This window comes from Salvelinus alpinus, chromosome 14 (genome assembly GCF_045679555.1).
Source record: "Salvelinus alpinus chromosome 14, SLU_Salpinus.1, whole genome shotgun sequence".
Taxonomy (NCBI): Eukaryota; Metazoa; Chordata; class Actinopteri; order Salmoniformes; family Salmonidae; genus Salvelinus; species Salvelinus alpinus.
Genome location: NC_092099.1, coordinates 18,465,980 through 18,487,869, shown reverse-complemented (window position 1 = coordinate 18,487,869; position 21,890 = coordinate 18,465,980). Strand labels below are relative to the sequence as shown.

The 21,890-nt window shown below is 43.0% G+C and overlaps 1 protein-coding gene across 1 annotated transcript in view; it reads right to left on the bottom strand.

Moving 5' to 3' along the window:
* Window positions 1-1,877: 1,877 nt before the first annotated feature.
* Window positions 1,878-21,890, bottom strand: part of mpp4a (MAGUK p55 scaffold protein 4a) — a 38,521-nt gene continuing 18,508 nt past the window's right edge. The window contains exons 10-20 of the mRNA XM_071342114.1: window positions 19,263-19,280; window positions 19,110-19,151; window positions 18,966-18,986; window positions 18,803-18,817; window positions 15,862-15,915; window positions 15,016-15,180; window positions 14,512-14,592; window positions 12,579-12,672; window positions 9,238-9,346; window positions 7,619-7,753; window positions 1,878-2,073 (exon numbers count right to left, since the gene is read on the bottom strand). Coding sequence (XP_071198215.1) covers window positions 1,888-2,073; window positions 7,619-7,753; window positions 9,238-9,346; window positions 12,579-12,672; window positions 14,512-14,592; window positions 15,016-15,180; window positions 15,862-15,915; window positions 18,803-18,817; window positions 18,966-18,986; window positions 19,110-19,151; window positions 19,263-19,280 — 920 coding nt within the window. The 3' untranslated portion in view covers window positions 1,878-1,887. The remainder of the gene's footprint in view (window positions 2,074-7,618; window positions 7,754-9,237; window positions 9,347-12,578; window positions 12,673-14,511; window positions 14,593-15,015; window positions 15,181-15,861; window positions 15,916-18,802; window positions 18,818-18,965; window positions 18,987-19,109; window positions 19,152-19,262; window positions 19,281-21,890) is intronic.

Sequence of the window (21,890 nt, the reverse complement as noted above, 5' to 3'; positions counted from 1 at the left end):
TTGAGTATTGAGAATCTATGACAGCCTTATACTCCCCTCCCCCTCCTCTCCTGCCCTCCCCTCTTCCTCCTCCCCCTATGCCCCCTCCTCCTCTTCTCTTGCCCTCCCCCCCTCCTCTCCTGCTCTCCTCCCCCTCTTCCTCCTCCTTCTCTCCTGCCCTCCTGCCCTTTCCCTCCTCCTCCCTCCCCCTCCTGCTCTCTTGCCCCCCCTCCTCCTCCTCTCCTGCCCCCCCCCCCTCCTCTCCTGCCCTCCCCCTCATCTCCTGCCCTCCTCTCCCCCTCCTGCTCTCTTGCCCCCCCTCCCCCTCATCTCCTGCCTTCTCCCTCCCCCTCCTCTCCCCCTCCTGCTCTCTTGCCCCCCCTCCCCCTCCTCTCCTGCCTTCTCCCTCCTCTCCTGCCCTCCCCCTCCCCCTCATCTCCTGCCCTCCCCTCCCCCTCCTCTCCCGCCCTCCTCCTCCTCTCCTGCCCCCCCTCCTCCCCTCCCCCTCATCTCCCGACCTCCTCCTCTCCTGCCCCCCCTCCTTCTCTCCTGCCCTCCTCCTCCCCCTCCTCTCCTGCCCTCCACCTCCTCCTCATCTCCTGCCCTCCCCCTCCTCCCCCCCCCTCCTCCTCCTCTCCTGCCTTCCCCCTCCTGCTCTCTTGCCGCCCCTCCTCTCCTGCCCCCCCCCTCCTCTCCTGCCCTCCCCCTCTTCCTCCTCCTCTCCTCCTCCCCCCCTCCTGCCCTCCTCCTCCCCCTCCTCCTCTCCTGCCCTCCCCCTAGGTGTTATTTCTGCCCTGTTGGACCTAGAAACACAAGAATTTTACTGCATCTGAGATGCAACATCTGCATATTTGTGTACGCAACCAATAAACTTTGATTTTATTTGAAATACACAGTACATCACCTGAGAAATACATCATACTGAGTATTAGGTGAATCCATGACAGTCACAGATTTAGAGGAGCAGTCCCCAGGACATAAACTGCTTCAGAGGTTACAACAGAGATATATATATATATAGATATAAAGAGAGATGTCTCTATCAGTGTTATAAATGTTTACTACGATGGCACAACACAGCCTCTCTGCTCAGCACTCACTCAATCCAAACTAAACCAACCGTAATAACACAGAACATTACTAAAACATATACATACAGTACCAGTCAAAAGTTTGGACACATCTACTCTTTCAAGGGTTTTTCTTTATTTTTTACTATTTTCTACATTGTAGAATAATACTGAAGACATCAAAACTATGAAAAATCACATATGGAATCATGTAGTAAACAAAAAAAGTGTTTAATAAATCAAAATATATTTTATATTTCAGATTCTTCAAAGTAACCACCCTTTGCCATGATGACAGCTTTGCACACTCTTGGCATTATGTCAATTTTCTGTAGAAAATAGTAAAAATAAAGAAAAACCCTTGAATGAGTAGGTGTGTCCAACCGTTTGACTGGTACTGTGTATATATATATATATATATATATATGTTTTATTGTCACATACATCTGAGGTACAATACAAATATACATAAAGGCACCTTCTAACTATATTGGACTCTACTTTCCAGTTTTAATTTCAACATTCAATGTATCGTTTGCTGTCTCTCCCTCCTAGTTCCTCTGAAACATCCGCCATCTGAATTGTCCTGTTCAACAACGCCTGTTGTATATCCCTCATCCCCTCCCCTGCCCTCCTCTCCTGCCCTCCCCTGCCCTCCCTCTCCTTTCTCTAGTCCTCAGTACTGAGCCATGCGGCAGGTATCCAATGTGGTCCCTCCTCTCCTCTCCTCCTCTCCTGCCCTCCTCTCCTGCCCTCCTCTCCTCTCCTCCTCTCCTGCCCTCCCTCCCCCCTCCTCTCCCCTCCCCTCCTGCCCTCCCCTGCCCTCCCTCTCCTTTCTCTAGTCCTCAGTACTGAGCCATGCGGCAGGTATCCAATGTGGTCCCTCCTGAGCCAGCTGTATGGTATTGAACAGCTGCATACAGGCATCCTGCAGCTCCTCGTTGACTATGACGCGGTCGAAGTACTGACCGGACTTCCCCTCCATGAACCTGGCAGCATCCTCCATCTCCTCAAAGTCAACATCCTGATGGGGAAGGAGGAAGAGGGGTGGGGGGAAGGAGAGGCCAGGGAGGAGTGGAGGAGGGGCCAGTGAGGAGCGGAGGAGGGGCCAGGGAGGAGCGGAGGAGGGGCCAGTGAGGAGCGGAGGAGGGGCCAGGGAGGAACAGAGGAGGGGCCAGGGAGGAGCAGAGGAGGGGCCAGGGAGGAGCAGAGGAGGGGCCAGGGAGGAGCAGAGGAGGGGCCAGGAAGGAGCAGAGGAGGGGCCAGGAAGGAGCAGAGGAGGGGCCAGGGAGGAACAGAGGAGGGGCCAGGGAGGAACGGAGGAGGGGCCAGGGAGGAACGGAGGAGGGAACAGGGAGGAGCGGAGGAGGGGCCAGGGAGGAGCAGAGGAGGGGCCAGGGAGGAGCAGAGGAGGGGCCAGGGAGGAACAGAGGAGGGGCCAGGGAGGAACGGAGGAGGGGCCAGGGAGGAACGGAGGAGGGAACAGGGAAGATTTGGTTTGATTAGAGAACGAATCGATGTGAATCGGTTCGATGCGATACGATTCAATGCACTAACATTTGTTGCATAAACACATTAATGTTCCATTCTAAATTAAAACCTGCTGCTGATGGAGATCATGAGCTGGGCCTCTCAGAGCTGGGCCTCTCAGAGCTGGGCCTCTCAGAGCTGGGCCTCTCTGAGCCGGGCCTCTCAGAGCCGGGCCTCTCAGAGCCGGGCCTCTCTGAGCCGGGCCTCTCTGAGCCGGGCCTCTCTGAGCCGGGCCTCTCTGAGCTGGATCTGTCTATGTTTGTGTACCACCCCACTACCACTATCAGATTAGAGCCATAAAGGAGACTAAGCATCTACCACCCCACTACCACTACCAGATTAGAGCCATAAGGGAGACTAAGCATCTACCACCCCACTACCACTATCAGATTAGAGCCATAAAGGAGACTAGACATCTACCACCCCACTACCACTATCAGATTAGAGCCATAAGGGAGACTAAGCATCTACCACCCCACTACCACTATCAGATTAGAGCCATAAAGGAGACTAGACATCTACCACCCCACTACCACTATCAGATTAGAGCCATAAGGGAGACTAAGCATCTACCACCCCACTACCACTACCAGATTAGAGCCATAAGGGAGACTAAGCATCTACCACCCCACTACCACTATCAGATTAGAGCCATAAAGGAGACTAGACATCTACCACCCCACTACCACTATCAGATTAGAGCCATAAAGGAGACTAAGCATCTACCACCCCACTACCACTATCAGATTAGAGCCATAAAGGAGACTAGACATCTACCACCCCACTACCACTATCAGATTAGAGCCATAAGGGAGACTAAGCATCTACCACCCCACTACCACTATCAGATTAGAGCCATAAATGAGACTAGACATCTACCACCCCACTACCACTATCAGATTAGAGCCATAAAGGAGACTAGACATCTACCAACCCACTACCACTATCAGATTAGAGCCATAAGGGAGACTAGACATCTACCACCCCACAACCACTACCAGATTAGAGCCATAAGGGAGACTAGATATCTATCACCCCACTACCACTATCAGATTAGAGCCATAAAGGAGATATCTATCACCCCACTACCACTATCAGATTAGAGCCATAAAGGAGACATCTACCACCCCACTACCACTATCAGATTAGAGCCATAAAGGAGACTAGATATCTACCACCCCACAACCACTATCAGATTAGAGCCATAAAGGAGACTAGATATCTACCAACCCACTACCACTATCAGATTAGAGCCATAAAGGAGACTAGGCATCTACCACTATCAGATTAGAGCCATAAAGGAGACTAGGCATCTACCACTACCAGATTAGAGCCATAAAGGAGACTAGACATCTCACCCCACTACCACTATCAGATTAGAGCCATAAAGGAGACTAGGCATCTACCACTATCAGATTAGAGCCATAAGGGAGACTAGGCATCTACCACTATCAGATTAGAGCCATAAAGGAGACTAGACATCTACCACCCCACTACCACTATCAGATTAGAGCCATAATGGAGACTAAGCATCTACCACCCCACTACCACTATCAGATTAGAGCCAAAAGGGAGACTAAGCATCTACCACCCCACTACCACTATCAGATTAGAGACATAAAGGAGACTAGACATCTACCACCCCACTACCACTATCAGATTAGAGCCATAAGGGAGACTAGACATCTACCACTATCAGATTAGAGACATAAGGGAGACTAGACATCTACCACTATCAGATTAGAGACATAAAGGAGACTAGACATCTATCACCCCACTACCACTATCAGATTAGAGCCATAAAGGAGACTAGACATCTACCACCCCACTACTACTATCAGATTAGAGCCATAAAGGAGACTAGACATCTACCACTATCAGATTAGAGACATAAAGGAGACTAGATATCTACCACCCCACTACCACTATCAGATTAGAGCCATAAAGGAGACTAGATATCTACCAACCCACTACCACTATCAGATTAGAGCCATAAAGGAGACTAGATATCTACCAACCCACTACCACTATCAGATTAGAGCCATAAAGGAGACTAGACATCTATCACCCCACTACAACTATCAGATTAGAGCCATAAAGGAGACTAGACATCTACCACCCCACTACTACTATCAGATTAGAGCCATAAAGGAGACTAGACATCTACCACCCCACTACCACTACCAGATTAGAGCCATAAAGGAGACTAGACATCTACCACCCCACTACCACTATCAGATTAGAGCCATAAAGGAGACTAGACATCTACCACCCCACTACCACTATCAGATTAGAGCCATAAAGGAGACTAGACATCTACCACCCCACTACTACTATCAGATTAGAGCCATAAAGGAGACTAGACATCTACCACCCCACTACCACTATCAGATTAGAGCCATAAAGGAGACTAGACATCTACCACCCCACTACCACTATCAGATTAGAGCCATAAAGGAGACTAGACATCTACCACCCCACTTCCACTATCAGATTAGAGCCATAAAGGAGACTAGACATCTACCACCCCACTACTACTATCAGATTAGAGCCATAAAGGAGACTAGACATCTACCACCCCATTACCACTATCAGATTAGAGCCATAAAGGAGACTAGATATCTACCAACCCACTACCACTATCAGATTAGAGCCATAAAGGGAGACTAGACATCTACCACCCCACTACCACTATCAGATTAGAGCCATAAAGGAAGACTAGACATCTACCACCCCACTACCACTATCAGATTAGACCCATAATGGAGACATCTACCACCCCACTACCACTATCAGATTAGAGCCATAATGGAGGCATCTAAAACCCCACTTCCACTATCAGATTAGAGCCATAATGGAGACTAGACATCTACCACCCCACTACCACTATCAGATTAGAGCCATAAAGGAGACATCTACCACCCCACTACCACTATCAGATTAGAGCCATAAAGGAGACATCTACCACCCCACTACCACTATCAGATTAGAGCCATAAAGGAGACATCTACCACCCCACTACCACTATCAGATTAGAGCCATAAAGGAGACATCTACCACCCCACTACCACTATCAGATTGGGAGGCAATGTAGCCTATGTGTTTTTGCCCCCCCAACGTTGAAATCACCATCACTAATCAATTTGTCATTTTTTGCAGATTAAATGTTTGAGTTAGTAATGTATTCATATTTACTGTTTACGGATTATCTATGACATAGCCTGTGAATATATACTGTAGCACAACTTTGGATTTCACCCCCATCTCAAAATCAAATAATTTTGACTATTTGGGAGTTTTTAGTGAGTTTATTGTCTCCGCCTGCTTTGGCCATGCAGTGCGCCTCGCAAAGTGATTGCTTGTCCTCGTTATGAAATTATCAACTTTACCCTGTATATCTAAAAAAAAAAGAACTACCATATAAACTGATTGTTTATAGGAAAACGACCAAAACTATTGCTGATGGTGAACCTGAGCAATCAAAATAAAATATATTGTAAACCCCGTTCAGTAGGTTTGAGCCAGATGAGAGGTATGTTTCAGTTAGATTTATTTCATTCTGGTAAAAACACCATTTTCAACAGCGCATAGCAATAACAAATTACAGAGGTTGTCAATCAACGAATAAAAGCCTAATATCACGCAAGCCATTTGAGGATTTCAATGCTGAAGGTGCCGCAAGATCAGGAACACGCTGGTCAGTGGGCCGAAGCTGGGCACAGGGCAGTTTGACTAGGCTACTGATGTTGGTCAGTGGGCAGAAGCTGGGCACAGGGCAGTTTGACTAGGCTACTGATGTTGGTCAGCGGGCCGAAGCTGGGCACAGGGCAGTTTGACTAGGTTACTGATGTTGGTCAGCGGGCAGAAGCTGGGCACAGCGCAGTTTGACTAGGCTACTGATGTTGGTCAGCGGGCCGAAGCTGGGCACAGCGCGCAGTTTGACTAGGCTACTGATGTTGGTCAGTGGGCCGAAGCTGGGCACAGGGCAGTTTGACTAGGCTACTGATGTTGGTCAGCGGGCAGAAGCTGGGCACAGGGCAGTTTGACTAGGCTACTGATGTTGGTCAGTGGGCAGAAGCTGGGCACAGCGCGCAGTTTGACTAGGCTACTGATGTTGGTCAGTGGGCAGAAGCTGGGCACAGGGCAGTTTGACTAGGCTACTGATGTTGGTCAGTGGGCAGAAGCTGGGCACAGCGCGCAGTTTGACTAGGCTACTGATGTTGGTCAGTGGGCAGAAGCTGGGCACAGCGCGCAGTTTGACTAGGCTACTGATGTTGGTCAGTGGGCAGAAGCTGGGCACAGGGCAGTTTGACTAGGCTACTGATGTTGGTCAGTGGGCAGAAGCTGGGCACAGGGCAGTTTGACTAGGCTACTGATGTTGGTCAGTGGGCAGAAGCTGGGCACAGCGCGCAGTTTGACTAGGCTACTGATGTTGGTCAGCGGGCAGAAGCTGGGCACAGCGCGCAGTTTGACTAGGCTACTGATGTTGGTCAGCGGGCAGAAGCTGGGCACAGCGCGCAGTTTGACTAGGCTACTGATGTTGGTCAGCGGGCAGAAGCTGGGCACAGCGCGCAGTTTGACTAGGCTACTGATGTTGGTCAGCGGGCAGAAGCTGGGCACAGCGCGCAGTTTGACTAGGCTACTGATTTTGGTCAGCGGGCAGAAGCTGGGCACAGCGCGCAGTTTGACTAGGCTACTGATGTTGGTCAGCGGGCCGAAGCTGGGCACAGCGCGCAGTTTGACTAGGCTACTGATGTTGGCTGGATTTTGTTTCAGCTTGCAAAATGACTTGTAGATCAATGGATGTCAATATGGTTAATACACACAGTTCGACACTGAAGGAGAGGGACGCGTCAGTTTACACAAAAGATTTGGTATTTTCGGGAAATGGTAGAAAGTATGAGCAAAATATTTGATTGAATCTGCGATTTGTAACAGTACTATCTTAAATATTTGAATCGGGACCGGGGAATCTTTACAACCCTAATTATCTACATCCAAAAAGGTATGGCCTGACAGTGACAACACATTCATCTCACTTTAAAAGGTCTGTTGACAACATAGCTGGTGATGACGCGTGCATCCCTCCGTGTCTGTCTCAGTCGTTCTGTACTGGGAGGCTTTATAAAGACGACATAAGGCTTGAACTTCTTATTCCTCACGGACAGGATGCTCTGAAAGTCACAATACATATACACATACTGTATAAAATAAATGTATAAATTAATAAACGGCAGTTATATACAGTTGAAGTCGGAAGTTAACATACACTTAGGTTGGAGTCATTAAAACTCGTTTTTCAACCACTCCACACATTTCTTGTTAACAAACTATAGTTTTAGCAAGTCGGTTAGGACATCTACTTTGTGCATGACACAAGTCATTTTTCCAACAATTGTTTACAGACAGATTATTTCACTTATAATTCACTGTATCACAATTCCAGTGGGTCAGAAGTTTACATACACTAAGTTGACTGTGCCTTTAAACAGCTTGGAAAATTCCAGAAAATGATGTCATGGCTTTAGAAGCTTCTGATAGGCTAATTGACATCATTTGAGTCATTTGGAGGTGTACCTGTGGATGTATTTCAAGGCCTACCTTCAAACTCAGTGCCTCTTTGCTTGACATCATGGGAAAATTAAAAGAAATCAGCCAAGACATCAGAAAAGAAATGTAGACCTCCACAAGTCTGGTTCATCATTGGGAACAATTTCCAAACGCCTGAAGGTACCACGTTAATCTGTACAGACAATAGTACGCAAGTATAAACACCATGGGACCACGCAGCCGTCATACCGCTTAGGAAGGAGACGCGTTCTGTCTCCTAGAGATGAACGTACTTTGGTGCGAAAAGTGCAAATCAATTCCAGAACAACAGCAAAAATAGATGGCATCAAGAGGCAGGAAAATTATGTAGATATATTGAAGCAACATCTCAAGACATCAGTCAGGAAGTTAAAGCTTGGTCGCAAATGGGTCTTCCAAATGGACAATGACCCCAAGCATCTTTCCAAAGTTGTGGCAAAATGGCTTAAGGACAACAAAGTCAAGGTATTGGAGTGGCCATCACAAAGCCCTGACCTCAATCCCATAGAAAATGTGTGGGCAGAACTGAAAAAGTGTGTGCGAGAAGGCCTACAAACCTGACTCAGTTACACCAGCTCTGTCAGGAGGAATGGGCCAAAATTCACCCAACTTATTGTGGGAAGCTTGTGGAAGGCTACCCGAAACGTTTGACCCAAGTTAAGCAATTTAAAGGCAATGCTACCAAATACTAATTGAGTGTATGTAAACGTCTGACCCACTGAGAATGTGATGAAAGAAATAAAAGCTGAAATAAATAATTCTCTCTACTATTATTCTGACATTTCACATTCTTAAAATAAAGTGGTGATCCTAACTGACCTAAAACAGGGAATTTTTACTAGGATTAAATGTCAGGAATTGTGAAAAACTGAGTTTAAATATATTTGTCTAAGGTGTATGTAAAACTTCCGACTTTAACTGTATTAGCAACTTAATTTTAAACCAACCCATTATAAAGTTGTCATTACTGTTTAGTGTTAACAAATCCACAATGAATCGTTTTCCCTGCTGTGGTATCGGTAGTGTAAAAACCTTCCTGTAGATACAGGAGTATAGGAATATAACTTACATGTGGCTCAATGTCAATAACACACATCCTCCCACTGTCTATCACGTCTCTGACAGCATCAATACTGGTCCCATATAGATGGCCTTTATATTCACCGTACTCCAGGAACCTAGGACACACCAAAGATACATTATAGAAATCCATTGACTGTATTACAACTATATTACAACCACGTATATAACAACTATGATAAACCTATGAAATCCCCCCAATGTATTCTGTTTTCATCTCTTATGAAATGACTGTTGATTCAGAAACAGGAAGTAAGGTCAATCCTGCCATGTATTCTGTTTTCATCTCTTATGAAATGACTGTTGATTCAGAAACAGGAAGTGAGGTCAATCCTGCCATGTATTCTGTTTTCATCTCTTATGAAATGACTGTTTATTCAGAAACAGGAAGTGAGGTCAATCCTGCCATGTATTCTGTTTTCATCTCTTATGAAATGACTGTTGATTCAGAAACAGGAAGTGAGGTCAATCCTGCCATGTATTCTGTTTTCATCTCTTATGAAATGACTGTTTATTCAGAAACAGGAAGTGAGGTCAATCCTGCCATGTATTCTGTTTTCATCTCTTATGAGAGGACTGTTGATTCAGAAACAGGAAGTAAGGTCAATCCTGCCATGTATTCTGTTTTCATCTCTTATGAAATGACTGTTGATTCAGAAACAGGAAGTGAGTTCAATCCTGCCATGTATTCTGTTTTCATCTCTTATGAGATGACTGTTGATTCAGAAACAGGAAGTGAGGTCAATCCTGCAATGTATTCTGTTTTCATCTCTTATGAGAGGACTGTTGATTCAGAAACAGGAAGTGAGGTCAACCCTGCCATGTATTCTGTTTTCATCTCTTATGAGAGGACTGTTGATTCAGAAACAGGAAGTGAGGTCAACCCTGCCATGTATTCTGTTTTCATCTCTTATGAGAGGACTGTTGATTCAGAAACAGGAAGTGAGGTCAACCCTGCCATGTATTCTGTTTTCATCTCTTATGAGAGGACTGTTGATTCAGAAACAGGAAGTGAGGTCAACCCTGCCATGTATTCTGTTTTCATCTCTTATGAGAGGACTGTTGATTCAGAAACAGGAAGTAAGGTCAATCCTGCCATGTATTCTGTTTTCATCTCTTATGAGATGACTGTTGATTCAGAAACAGGAAGTGAGGTCAACCCTGCCATGTATTCTGTTTTCATCTCTTATGAGAGGACTGTTGATTCAGAAACAGGAAGTGAGGTCAACCCTGCCATGTATTCTGTTTTCATCTCTTATGAGATGACTGTTGATTCAGAAACAGGAAGTAAGGTCAATCCTGCCATGTATTCTGTTTTCATCTCTTATGAGAGGACTGTTGATTCAGAAACAGGAAGTAAGGTCAATCCTGCCATGTATTCTGTTTTCATCTCTTATGAGAGGACTGTTGATTCAGAAACAGGAAGTGAGGTCAATCCTGCCATGTATTCTGTTTTCATCTCTTATGAGATGACTGTTGATTCAGAAACAGGAAGTAAGGTCAATCCTGCCATGTATTCTGTTTTCATCTCTTATGAGAGGACTGTTGATTCAGAAACAGGAAGTGAGGTCAATCCTGCCATGTATTCTGTTTTCATCTCTTATGAGATGACTGTTGATTCAGAAACAGGACGTGAGGTCAATCCTGCCATGTCAAAAAAGAGCTTTCTAACTCCAAAGGGTCATTTTGTTTTGTTACAGCCTTATTCTAAAATGGATTAAATAAATAAAATCCCTCATCAATCTACACACAATACACCAATAATGACAAATTAATTTAAAAATTATAAAAAATAAAAAACAGAAATACCTTATTTACATAAGTAAATTCAGACCCTTTGCTATGAGACTCGAAATTGAGCTCCTGTTTCCATTGATAATCCTTGAGATGGTTCTACAACTTGATTGGAGTCCACCTGTAGTAAATTAAATTTATTGGACATGAATTGGAAAGGCACAGACCTGTCTATATAAGGTCCCACAGGTGACAGTGCATGTCAGAGCAAAAACCAAGCCATGAGGTCAAAGGAATTGTCCATAGAGCTCTGAGACAGGATTGTGTCGAGGCACAGATCTGGGGAAGGGTACCAAAACATTTCTGCAGCATTGAAGATCCCCAAGAACACAGTAGCCTCCATCATACTTAAATTGAAGAAGTTTGGAACCACCAAGACTCTTCGTAGAGCTGGCCGCCCGGCCAAACTGAGCAATCAGGGGAGAAGTGCCTTGATCTTGGAGGTGACCAAGAACCCGATGGTTACTCTGACAGAGCTCCAGAGTTCCTCTGTGGAGATGGGAGAACATTCCAGAAGGACAACCATCTCTGCAGCACTCCACCAATCAGGCCTAAAGTACTCTCAGACCATGAGAAACAAGATTCTCTGGTCTGATGAAACCAAGATTGAACTCTTCGGCCTGAATGCCAAGCGTCACGTCTGGAGGAAACCTGGCACCTTCCCTATGGTGAAGCATGGTGGTGGCAGCATCATGCTGTGGGGATGTTTTTCAGCAGAAAGGACTGGGAGACTAGTAAGGATCGAGGGAAAGTTCAATGGAGCGAAGTACATAGAGATCCTTGATGAAAACCTGCTCCAGAGCGCTCAGGACCTCAGACTGGGGCGAAGGTTCACCTTCCAACAGGACAACAACCCTAAGCACACAGCCAAGACAACGCAGGAGTGGCTTTGGGACAAATCCCTGAATGTCCTTGAGTGGCCCAGCCAGAGCCCGGACTTGAACCCCATCGAACATCTCTGAAGAGACCTGACAATAACTGTACAGCAAGGCTCCCTATCCAACCTGACAGAGTTCAAGAGGATCTGCAGAGAAGAATGGGAGAAACTCCCCAAATACAGGTGTGTCAAGCTTGTAGCGTCATACCCAAGAAGACTCGAGGATGTAATCGCTGCCAGGTGCTTCAAAGTACTAAGTAAGATGCCTGAATACTTATGTAAATGTGATATTTCATATATATTTTTTCAATTTTTTACATTTCTAAAAACCTGTTTTTGCTTTGTCATTATGGGGTATTGTGTGTAGATTAATGACGAACATTTTCAATTGAATACATTTAAGAATAAGGTTGTAGCGTAACAAAAGGGAAGGGGAACTTTATAATACCACATTTTACATTTGAGTCATTTAACAGACGCTCCTATCCAGAGCGAGTTACATGAGCAATTAGCGTTAAGGATATCTACAGATTTTCCACCTTGTCGGCTCAGGGATTCGAACCAGCGACCTTTCACTTACAGGCCCAATGCTCTAGTCTAAGAGCTAGAGCTACTTGGAAATTATTAGAACTCATATGACAACAAATCACTGGCATTACCTGTGGTTGCACACCATGTAATCAAACAGTTCTTTGGTGACAAAGTTATATTCTTTACCAGTCCCCTCTCCATCTCTGGCTGGTCGTGTTGTGTCTGAGGACGATAAAATAAAACACATCAATACAGAATTACAACCAACCTGTATCCCATCACATCACAGCATAGAGGACAACCTCTACAACATTCAACATAATAACATCAGTCAGAACAGACTGTCCAGTTATGTGACAAGATAAAATGCCATAGAGGGGATTGGAGACATACAGCTTTTGCCGTAAAGCTTTTTTGAAATCTGACAAAGCGGTTGCATTAAGAACAAGTGTATCTTTAATTCTATGTAAAACATGTATCTTTCATCAAAGTTTATGATGAGTATTTCTGTGGCGCTCTGCAATCTCCCCGGATATTTGGGAGGCATTTCTGAACATGGCGCCAATGTAAACGGAGGATTTTGGATATAAATATGAACTTTATTGAACAAAACATATATGTATTGTGTAACATAAAGTCCTATGAGTGCCATCTGATAAAGATCATCAAAGGTTAGTGATTAATTTTATCTCTATTTCTGATTTTTGTGACTCCTGTCTTTGGCTGGAAAAATGGCTGTGTTTTTCTGTGATTTTGCGGTGACCTAACATAATCGTTTGTGGTGCTTTCGCTGTAAAGCCTTTTTGAAATCGGACACTGTGGTGGGATTAACAAGAAGTGTATCTTTAAAATGGTGTGAAATACTTGTATGCTTGAGGAATTTTAATTATGAGATTTCTGTTGTTTGAATTTGGCGCCCTGCACTTTCACTGGCTGTTGTCACATCGATCCCGTTAACGGGATCGCAGCCATAAGAGGGCAGCTTTTTGCATCTTTGTAAAACTTCAAACAGCTGAAAATACAATATTTTGGGGTTATGGAAAATATATTTCACAGCGGATTAGTTGGTACAATTATTCTCTACACTATACTTGCTTGTTTTGTGACTTAAACTGAAATTAGGAAAACTATTTGAATTGTATTATTAACCAGGAAATGGCGGAGCAATTTCTGCGTTGTGTACCTTTTTAATAATTGCATAACGGTGCAAGTTAGACACATGTTCATTATAAGTCATATTAAGTGGTGATGCAAGGCCTTGACTAGATCCTCCACAGGGCCTGTTTGCATTTCTTTACACTATAATGGAGTCAGATTGATAAATGTAGTTCATTATTATATTCAACATAACAGTTGGATGATTTCTATCCAACTACGATACTACAAATGGAATATAACCAGTGGTGTAAAGTACTTCAGGATAAATACTTTAAAGTACTACTTAAGTAGTTTTTGGGGGGTATCTGTACTTTATTTTACTATTTATATTTTTGACAACTTTTACTTTTACTTCACTACATTCCAAAAGAAAATATTGTACTTTTTACTCCATACATTTTCCCTGACAACACAAAGTACTACATTTAGAATGCTTAGCAGGACAGGAGAATGATGAAATTAACACACTTATCATGAGAACACGTGGTCATCCACACTGCCTCTGGTCTGGTAGACTCACTAAACACAAATTTATATTTTGTAAATGATGTCTGAGTGTTGGAGTGTGCCCCTTGCTATCTGTACATTTTTAAAAACAAGAAAATGATGCAGTCTGCTTTGCTTAATAGAAGGAATTTGAAATGATTTATACTTTTACTTTGACTTTTGATACTTAAGTAATATTTTAGCAATTACATTTACCGTTGATACTTAAGTATATTTAAAACCAAATACTTTTAGACTTTTACTCAAGTAGTATTTTACTGGGTGACTTAAACTTTTACTTGAGTAACTTTCTATGACGGTATCTTTACTTTTACTCAAGTATGACAAATTGTGTACTTTTTCCACCACTGAATACAACATATGATAATAGACACTACAGATGGAATACAAACTTACGAGGCACAGCTCCTTGGAAGGTGTGTGGGTTGAGTTTGATCAGTCTTTTCCTCAGCTCATTCACCCCTACACCAGAAGGACCTGTAAAAACACACACTGTGGTCAGTCCTACACCTGTAAACACACACTGTGGTCAGTCCTACACCTGTAAACACACACTGTGGTCAGTCCTACACCTGTAAACACACACTGTGTCAGTCCTACATCAGAAGGACCTGTAAACACACACACTGTGTCAGTCCTACACCTGTAAACACACACTGGGTCAGTCCTACACCAGAAGGACCTGTAAACACACACTGTGTCCGCCCTACACCACTACACACTACAGTACATGTCATACCCCAACCTATAAGCTGTGTGTGTGTGTGTAAGACCGTCTCAGAGGGTTTAGGAAGACTCATTTCTGTTTTCCCTGTGACAATGGACAATAACAAATCATTTATCATCCTCATTATCTTGTGATACAGAATATAAACAATATATAAGCGGTGAGCTCCTCACCTACGAGGATGATCAGCCTGTGTGGGTCGTCAGGTTGTCTCTGGTAGCTGACCACCTCTTCATAGGGGCTGGACAGAGCCGGGGGGTTGGGAGAACAGGAGCAGGACTGGCGACGCTTACGGTGGGTCATCCTCCGCCACAGACGGAAGCTACGCCGGAATCCCGCTGGACACAACGTCAACAACAACATAAACGACTACCAGATTAACATCATCGTCAACAACAACATAAACGACTACCAGATTAACATCATCGTCAACAACAACATAAACGACTACCAGATTAACATCATCGTCAACAACAACATAAACGACTACCAGATAAACATCATCGTCAACAACAACATAAACGACTACCAGATTAACATCATCGTCAACAACAACATAAACGACTACCAGATTAACATCATCGTCAACAACAACATAAACGACTACGAGATTAACATCATCGTCAACAACAACATAAACGACTACCAGATAAACATCATCGTCAACAACAACATAAACGACTACCAGATTAACATCATCGTCAACAACAACATAAACGACTACCAGATTAACATCATCGTCAACAACAACATAAACGACTACGAGATTAACATCATCGTCAACAACAACATAAACGACTACGAGATTAACATCATCGTCAACAACAACATAAACGACTACCAGATAAACATCATCGTCAACAACAACATAAACGACTACCAGATAAACATCATCGTCATCAACATCAACAACAACAAAGCTGTAAATATATGGTGGGAGCATCGTTAGCTTACAAAAAAAGAAGAACGATTGATTAATAAAAGTGTCAATCAAATTGTCAATCAAAAAACCATCTTACGGATGTAGATGCCATCCATGGTATGTGTTCCTTCTTCAGCCTCTTCGGAATACACTGGGAAAATTCATTACGATATTATTATATTTATTTTATTTATTTAACCTTTATTTAACCAGGTAGGCAAGTTGAGAACAAGTTCTCATTTACAATTGCGACCTGGCCAAGATAAAGCAAAGCAGTTCGACACATACAACAACACAGAGTTACACATGGAGTAAAACAAACATACAGTCAATAATACAGTGAAAAATAAGTCTATATACAATGTGAGCAACGAGGTGAGATAAGGGAGGTGAAGGCAATAAAAGGCCATGGTGGCGAAGTAAATACAATATAGCAAGTAAAACACTGGAATGGTAGATTTGCAGTGGAAGAATGTGCAAAGTAGAGATAGAAATAATGGGGAGCAAAAGAGCAAAATAAATAAATAAATACAGTAGGGGAAGAGGTAGTTGTTTGGGCTAAATTATAGATGGGCTATGTACAGGTGCAGTAAGAGCTGCTCTGTGCCTTCAGAAAGTATTCATACCCCGAGACTTATTCCACATTTTGTTGTGTTACAGCCTGAATTCAAAATGGATTAAATGTATGTTTTTGTCTCACTCAGCTACCCACAATACCCCATAATGACAAAGTGAAAATATGTTTTTAGAATGTTTTTACACATTTATTGAAAATGAAATACAGAAATATCTAATTTGCATAAGGATTCACACCGCTGAGTTAAATATTTTTAGCACCTTTGGCAGCGATTACAGGTGTGAGTCTTTCTGGGTAAGTCTCTAAAAGCTGTGAGTCTTTCTGGGTAAGTCTCTAAGAGCTGTGAGTCTTTCTGGGTAAGTCTCTAAGAGCTGTGAGTCTTCTGGGTAAGTCTCTAAAAGCTGTGAGTCTTTCTGGGTAAGTCTCTAAGAGCTGTGAGTCTTTCTGGGTAAGTCGCTAATAGCTGTGAGTCTTTCTGGGTAAGTCTATAAGAGCTGTGAGTCTTCTGGGTAAGTCTCTAAGAGCTGTGAGTCTTTCTGGGTAAGTCTATAAGAGCTGTGAGTCTTCTGGGTAAGTCTCTAAGAGCTGTGAGTCTTTCTGGGTAAGTCTCTAAGAACTGTGAGTCTGTCTGGGTAAGTCTCTAAGAGCTTTGAGTCTTTCTGGGTAAGTCTCTAAGAGCTGTGAGTCTTTCTGGGTAAGTCTCTAAGAGCTGTGAGTCTCTCTGGGTAAGTCTATAAGAGCTGTGAGTCTTTCTGGGTAAGTCTCTAAGAGCTGTGAGTCTTTTGGGTCAGTCTCTAAGAGCTGTGAGTCTTTTGGGTAAGTCTCTAAGAGCTGTGAGTCTTCTGGGTAAGTCTCTAAGAGCTGTGAGTCTTTTGGGTGAGTCTCTAAGAGCTGTGCGTCTTCTGGGTGAGTCTCTAAGAGCTGTGAGTCTTCTGGGTGAGTCTCTAAGAGCTGTGAGTCTTTTGGGGAAGTCTCTAAGAGCTGTGAGTTTTCTAGGGCAAGTCTCTAAGAGCTGTGAGTCTTCTGGGTAAGTATATAAGAGCTGTGAGTCTTCTGGGTAAGTCTCTAAGAGCTGTGAGTCTTCTGGGTCCGTCTATATGAGCTGTGAGTCTTTCTGGGTAAGTCTCTAAGAGCTGTGAGTCTTCTGGGTAAGGCTCTAAGAGCTGTGAGTCTTTCTGGGTAAGTCTATAAGAGCTGTGAGTCTTCTGGGTAAGTCCCTAAGAGCTGTGAGTCTTCTGGGTAAGTCTCTAAGAGCTGTGAGTCTTCTGGGTAAGGCTCTAAGAGCTGTGAGTCTTTCTGGGTAAGTCTCTAAGAGCTGTGAGTCTTCTGGGTAAGTCTCTAAGAGCTGTGAGCCTTCTGGGTAAGTCTCTAAGAGCTGTGAGTCTTTCTGGGTAAGTCACTAAGAGCTGTGATTCTTCTGGGTAAGTCTCTAAGAGCTGTGAGTCTTCTGGGTAAGTCTCTAAGAGCTGTGAGTCTTCTGGGTAAGTCTCTAAGAGCTGTGAGTCTTTCTGGGTCAGTCTCTAGGAGCTTTGAGTATTTCTGGGTAAGTCTCTAAGAGCTGTGAGTCTTTCTGGGTAAGTCTCTAAGAGCTGTGAGTCTTCTGGGTCAGTCTCTATGAGCTGTGAGTCTTCTGGGTAAGTCTCTAAGAGCTGTGAGTCTTCTGGGTAAGTCTCTAAAAGCTTTCCACACCTGGATTGTGCAACATTTGCACATGATTCTTTTCCAAATTCTTCAAACTCTGTCAAATTGGTTGTTGATCATTATTAGATAACTATTTTCAGGTCTTGCCACAGATTTTCAAGTAGATTTAAGTCAAATCTATAACTCTATAAGTATTTCATGTGTAGATTTGGCCTTGTGTTTTAGGTTATTGTCCTGCTGAAAGGTGAATTAATCGCCAGTGTAGATTTGGCCTTGTGTTTAATGTTATTGTCCTGCTGAAAGTTGAATTCATCTCCCAGTGTCTGGTGGAAAGCAGACTGAACCAGGTTTTCCTCTAGGATTTTGCCTGTGCTCAGCTCCATTCTGTTTTCCTTAACGATTACAAGCATACCCATAACATGATGCAGCCACCACTATTCATGAAAATATGGAGAGCGGTACTCAGTAATGTGTTGTATTGTATTTTTTCCAAACATAACACAAAGTGAATTTCTTTGCCACATTTTTTTGCAGTTTTACTGTGTAGGCTATTGTGTGTAGGCTATTGACCAAAAAGTCAACATATAATCAATTTTAAATTCAGGCTGTAACACAACAAAATGTGGAAAAAGTCAAGGGGTGTGAATACTTTATGAAGGCACTGTATTGTCCTCTACTGAATACACTGGGAAAATTCATTATAATATTATTTTATACTCTCCAAACCAAGAGAATACAGGTACATAACTACTACAGTAAACAGTCAAATAATAAGTTGACAAAACGATTCACAGCAAGAAATATGAATTGGTATATTGACCTTCTCTGAGGTCCTCTAGAATATCACAACGGTGGAAAATAAAGAGAAGAAAACCTCATGAATAACAGTCTCTGTTATTAGTCTCTATTATTACACACTATATTGAAAGAAATCAGAGAAATCTACAGACATCAAAAACATGACTCTACAAAGACTTACCTACCAGATTCAAAATCTTCTTCGTCTATAGAAAGACAGATAAAAAATATGTGTTAATTCACTGCCTGTTATTACGTACTAATAGTAGTTAGTATACAACAGATTATTATAAGAGTGATATAAAATAGAATGAGGATGACGTGGTTACCTGCTATGAAACCATTCCCATTGTTGGTCTTAACGTCGTCCTCTGGAAGAGAAACCAGAAGGTCAAACAGAGATCCTGCTACTGTCTAGATCAATGTCCAAGATCCCCCCCCCCCCCCCCCAAAAAAAGTATACGTTTATATATTGTACGTACCATTACCAGCCATGCTCACTTAGGGTCAGCAGAGAAGACAAAGGAAACAGAACTCATAAGACATTTGGACTGAAACACCAAACACGCAACATGAGGTGAAGCTTTGTGGTCCTTCTTTTACAGAAGCTCTATGCATCATATCTATAATTCTAATTATATAATATAAATAATAATATAAATAATATAATAATTAACTATAAGAGTGTTGTGACTTTGGCTGGATGGGTAGTCAAGGTAATTTACTGAACAATGACTGGAATAATTAAATGTATCTGATTTATTTAATTCGTTTTGTTTATCCTTTCCAAATGAACTGAAAGAGGGGGCACCATTAAGGGTTTTGACATAGAGAGATCCCTTGAATTAACTGTATCAGTAGTTATCTCTAACATTTACATCAACAATAGTCTTAACAGTGAATTTACACAGGGGTTTGCTTCTTTCACGTGACACAAAGGGAAGTGTTGAAATCACGCGAGAATTCGTTAAGGACGGGACTTACGTCGTGAGAGAGTGTCTCTCTTTCTTTTGAATTAGCCCTCTAGCTAATTATTTTGGCTGAGAAATCTCAGAATATGAGAACAGGAAAAATATGCCAAGGCGCTATTTGTTTGGCAACACAAAATGAGGCTTTTGACATTATCGATCATAGTCTACTGCTGGAAAAACGTGTGTGTTATGAGCTCGTTATGGCATTTTCAGACCTCACGGTGGAGGCAATACCGTTGTTTTATAGCTCAAAAGAATCTCAAATATAAAATATTTTTTTGATTTGTTTAACACTTTTTGTGGTTACTACATGACTCCATATGTGTTATTTCATAGTTTCAATATCTTCACTATTATTTTACAATGTAGAAAATAGTACAAATAAAGAAAAACCCTTGAATGAGTAGGTGTTCTAAAACTGTTGACCGGTAGTGTGCAGTAGGTATTCCTTTTGTCCAGGTGGGAAAGGGTGGTGTGGAGTGCGATTGAGGTTGCATTATCTGTGGATCTGTTGGGTCGGTATGTGAATTGGAGTGGGTCTAGGGTTTCTGGGATAATGGTGTTGATGTGAGCCATGACCAGCCTTTAGGCAGGTTATCTTCACTTTCTTGGCCACAGGGACTATGGTGGTCTGTTTGAAGCATGTAGGTATTACAGACTTGGTCAGGGAGAAATTGAAAATGTCAGGGAAGACACTTGCGGGTGGGTTTGTGCATGCTTTGAGTATACGTCCTGGTAATCCATCTGGCCTTGCGGCTTTGTGAATGTTGACCTGTTACCAACCAACCCTTAGTAAACTTTTGGAAAAAATTATGTTTGACTCGATACAATGCTATTTTTCAGTAAACACATGGACAACAGACTTTCAGCACGCCTACAGGGAAGGGCATTCAACATGCACGGCACTTACACAAATGACTGATGATTGGCTGAGAGAAATTGATGATAAAAAGTGGGGGCTGTTTTGTTAGACTTCAGTGCAGCTTTTGACATTATCAATCATAGTCTGGAAAAACGTATCTGTTATCCCCTGCTATATTGTGGTTTGAGGGTTAACTGTCTAACAGAGCAACTAGGGTGTTCTTTAATTTAATCGGGCATTCCCCAGGGCAGCGCTCTAGGCCCCTTACACTGTCATTAGTAAAAAATTGAAAAAAGTGTCTATGTATGGAAATGACTCAACACTATACACGTCAGCTACTACAGCGACTGAAAATCACTGTGACACTTAACAAAGAGCTGGAGTCAGTTTCAGAATGGGTAGTCCTAAATATAAAAAAAAAACAAATAGCATTGTATTTGGGAGGAATCATTCACTAATCTCAAAACCTCAACTAAATCTTGTAATGAATAAATGTGGAAATTGAGCAAGTTGAGGTGACTAATCTGCTTGGAGTTACCCTGGATTGTAAACTGTCATGGTCAAAACATGTTGATGCAACAGTAGCTAAGATGGGGAGAAGTCTGTCCATAATAAACCGCTGCTCTACCTTCTTAACAACACTATCAACAAGGCAGGTCCTACAGGCCCTAGTTTCTACCTTCTTAACAACACTATCAACTTGGCAGGAACTAAATGGGGATCCATAATAAACCCCAGGAAGAGTAGCTGCTGCCTTGGCAGGAACTAATGGGGATCCATAATAAACCCCAGGAAGAGTAGCAGCTGCCTTGGCAGGAACAAATGGGGATCCATAATAAACCCCAGGAAGAGTAGCTGCTGCCTTGGTAGGAACTAATGGGGATCCCTAATAAACCCCAGGAAGAGTAGCTGCTGCCTTGGCAGGAACTAATGGGGATCCATAATAAACCCCAGGAAGAGTAGCTGCTGCCTTGACAGGAACTAATGGGGATCCCTAATAAACCCCAGGAAGAGTAGCTGCTGCCTTGGTAGGAACTAATGGGGATCCATAATAAACCCCAGGAAGAGTAGCTGCTGCCTTGACAGGAACTAATGGGGATCCCTAATAAACCCCAGGAAGAGTAGCTGCTGCCTTGGTAGGAACTAATGGGGATCCATAATAAACCCCAGGAAGAGTAGCTGCTGCCTTGGCAGGAACAAATGGGGATCCATAATAAATACAGCTAGACTTGTGGGCATTAAAACAGAGTGTATAGTATAGGTGATACTCTAGGTGT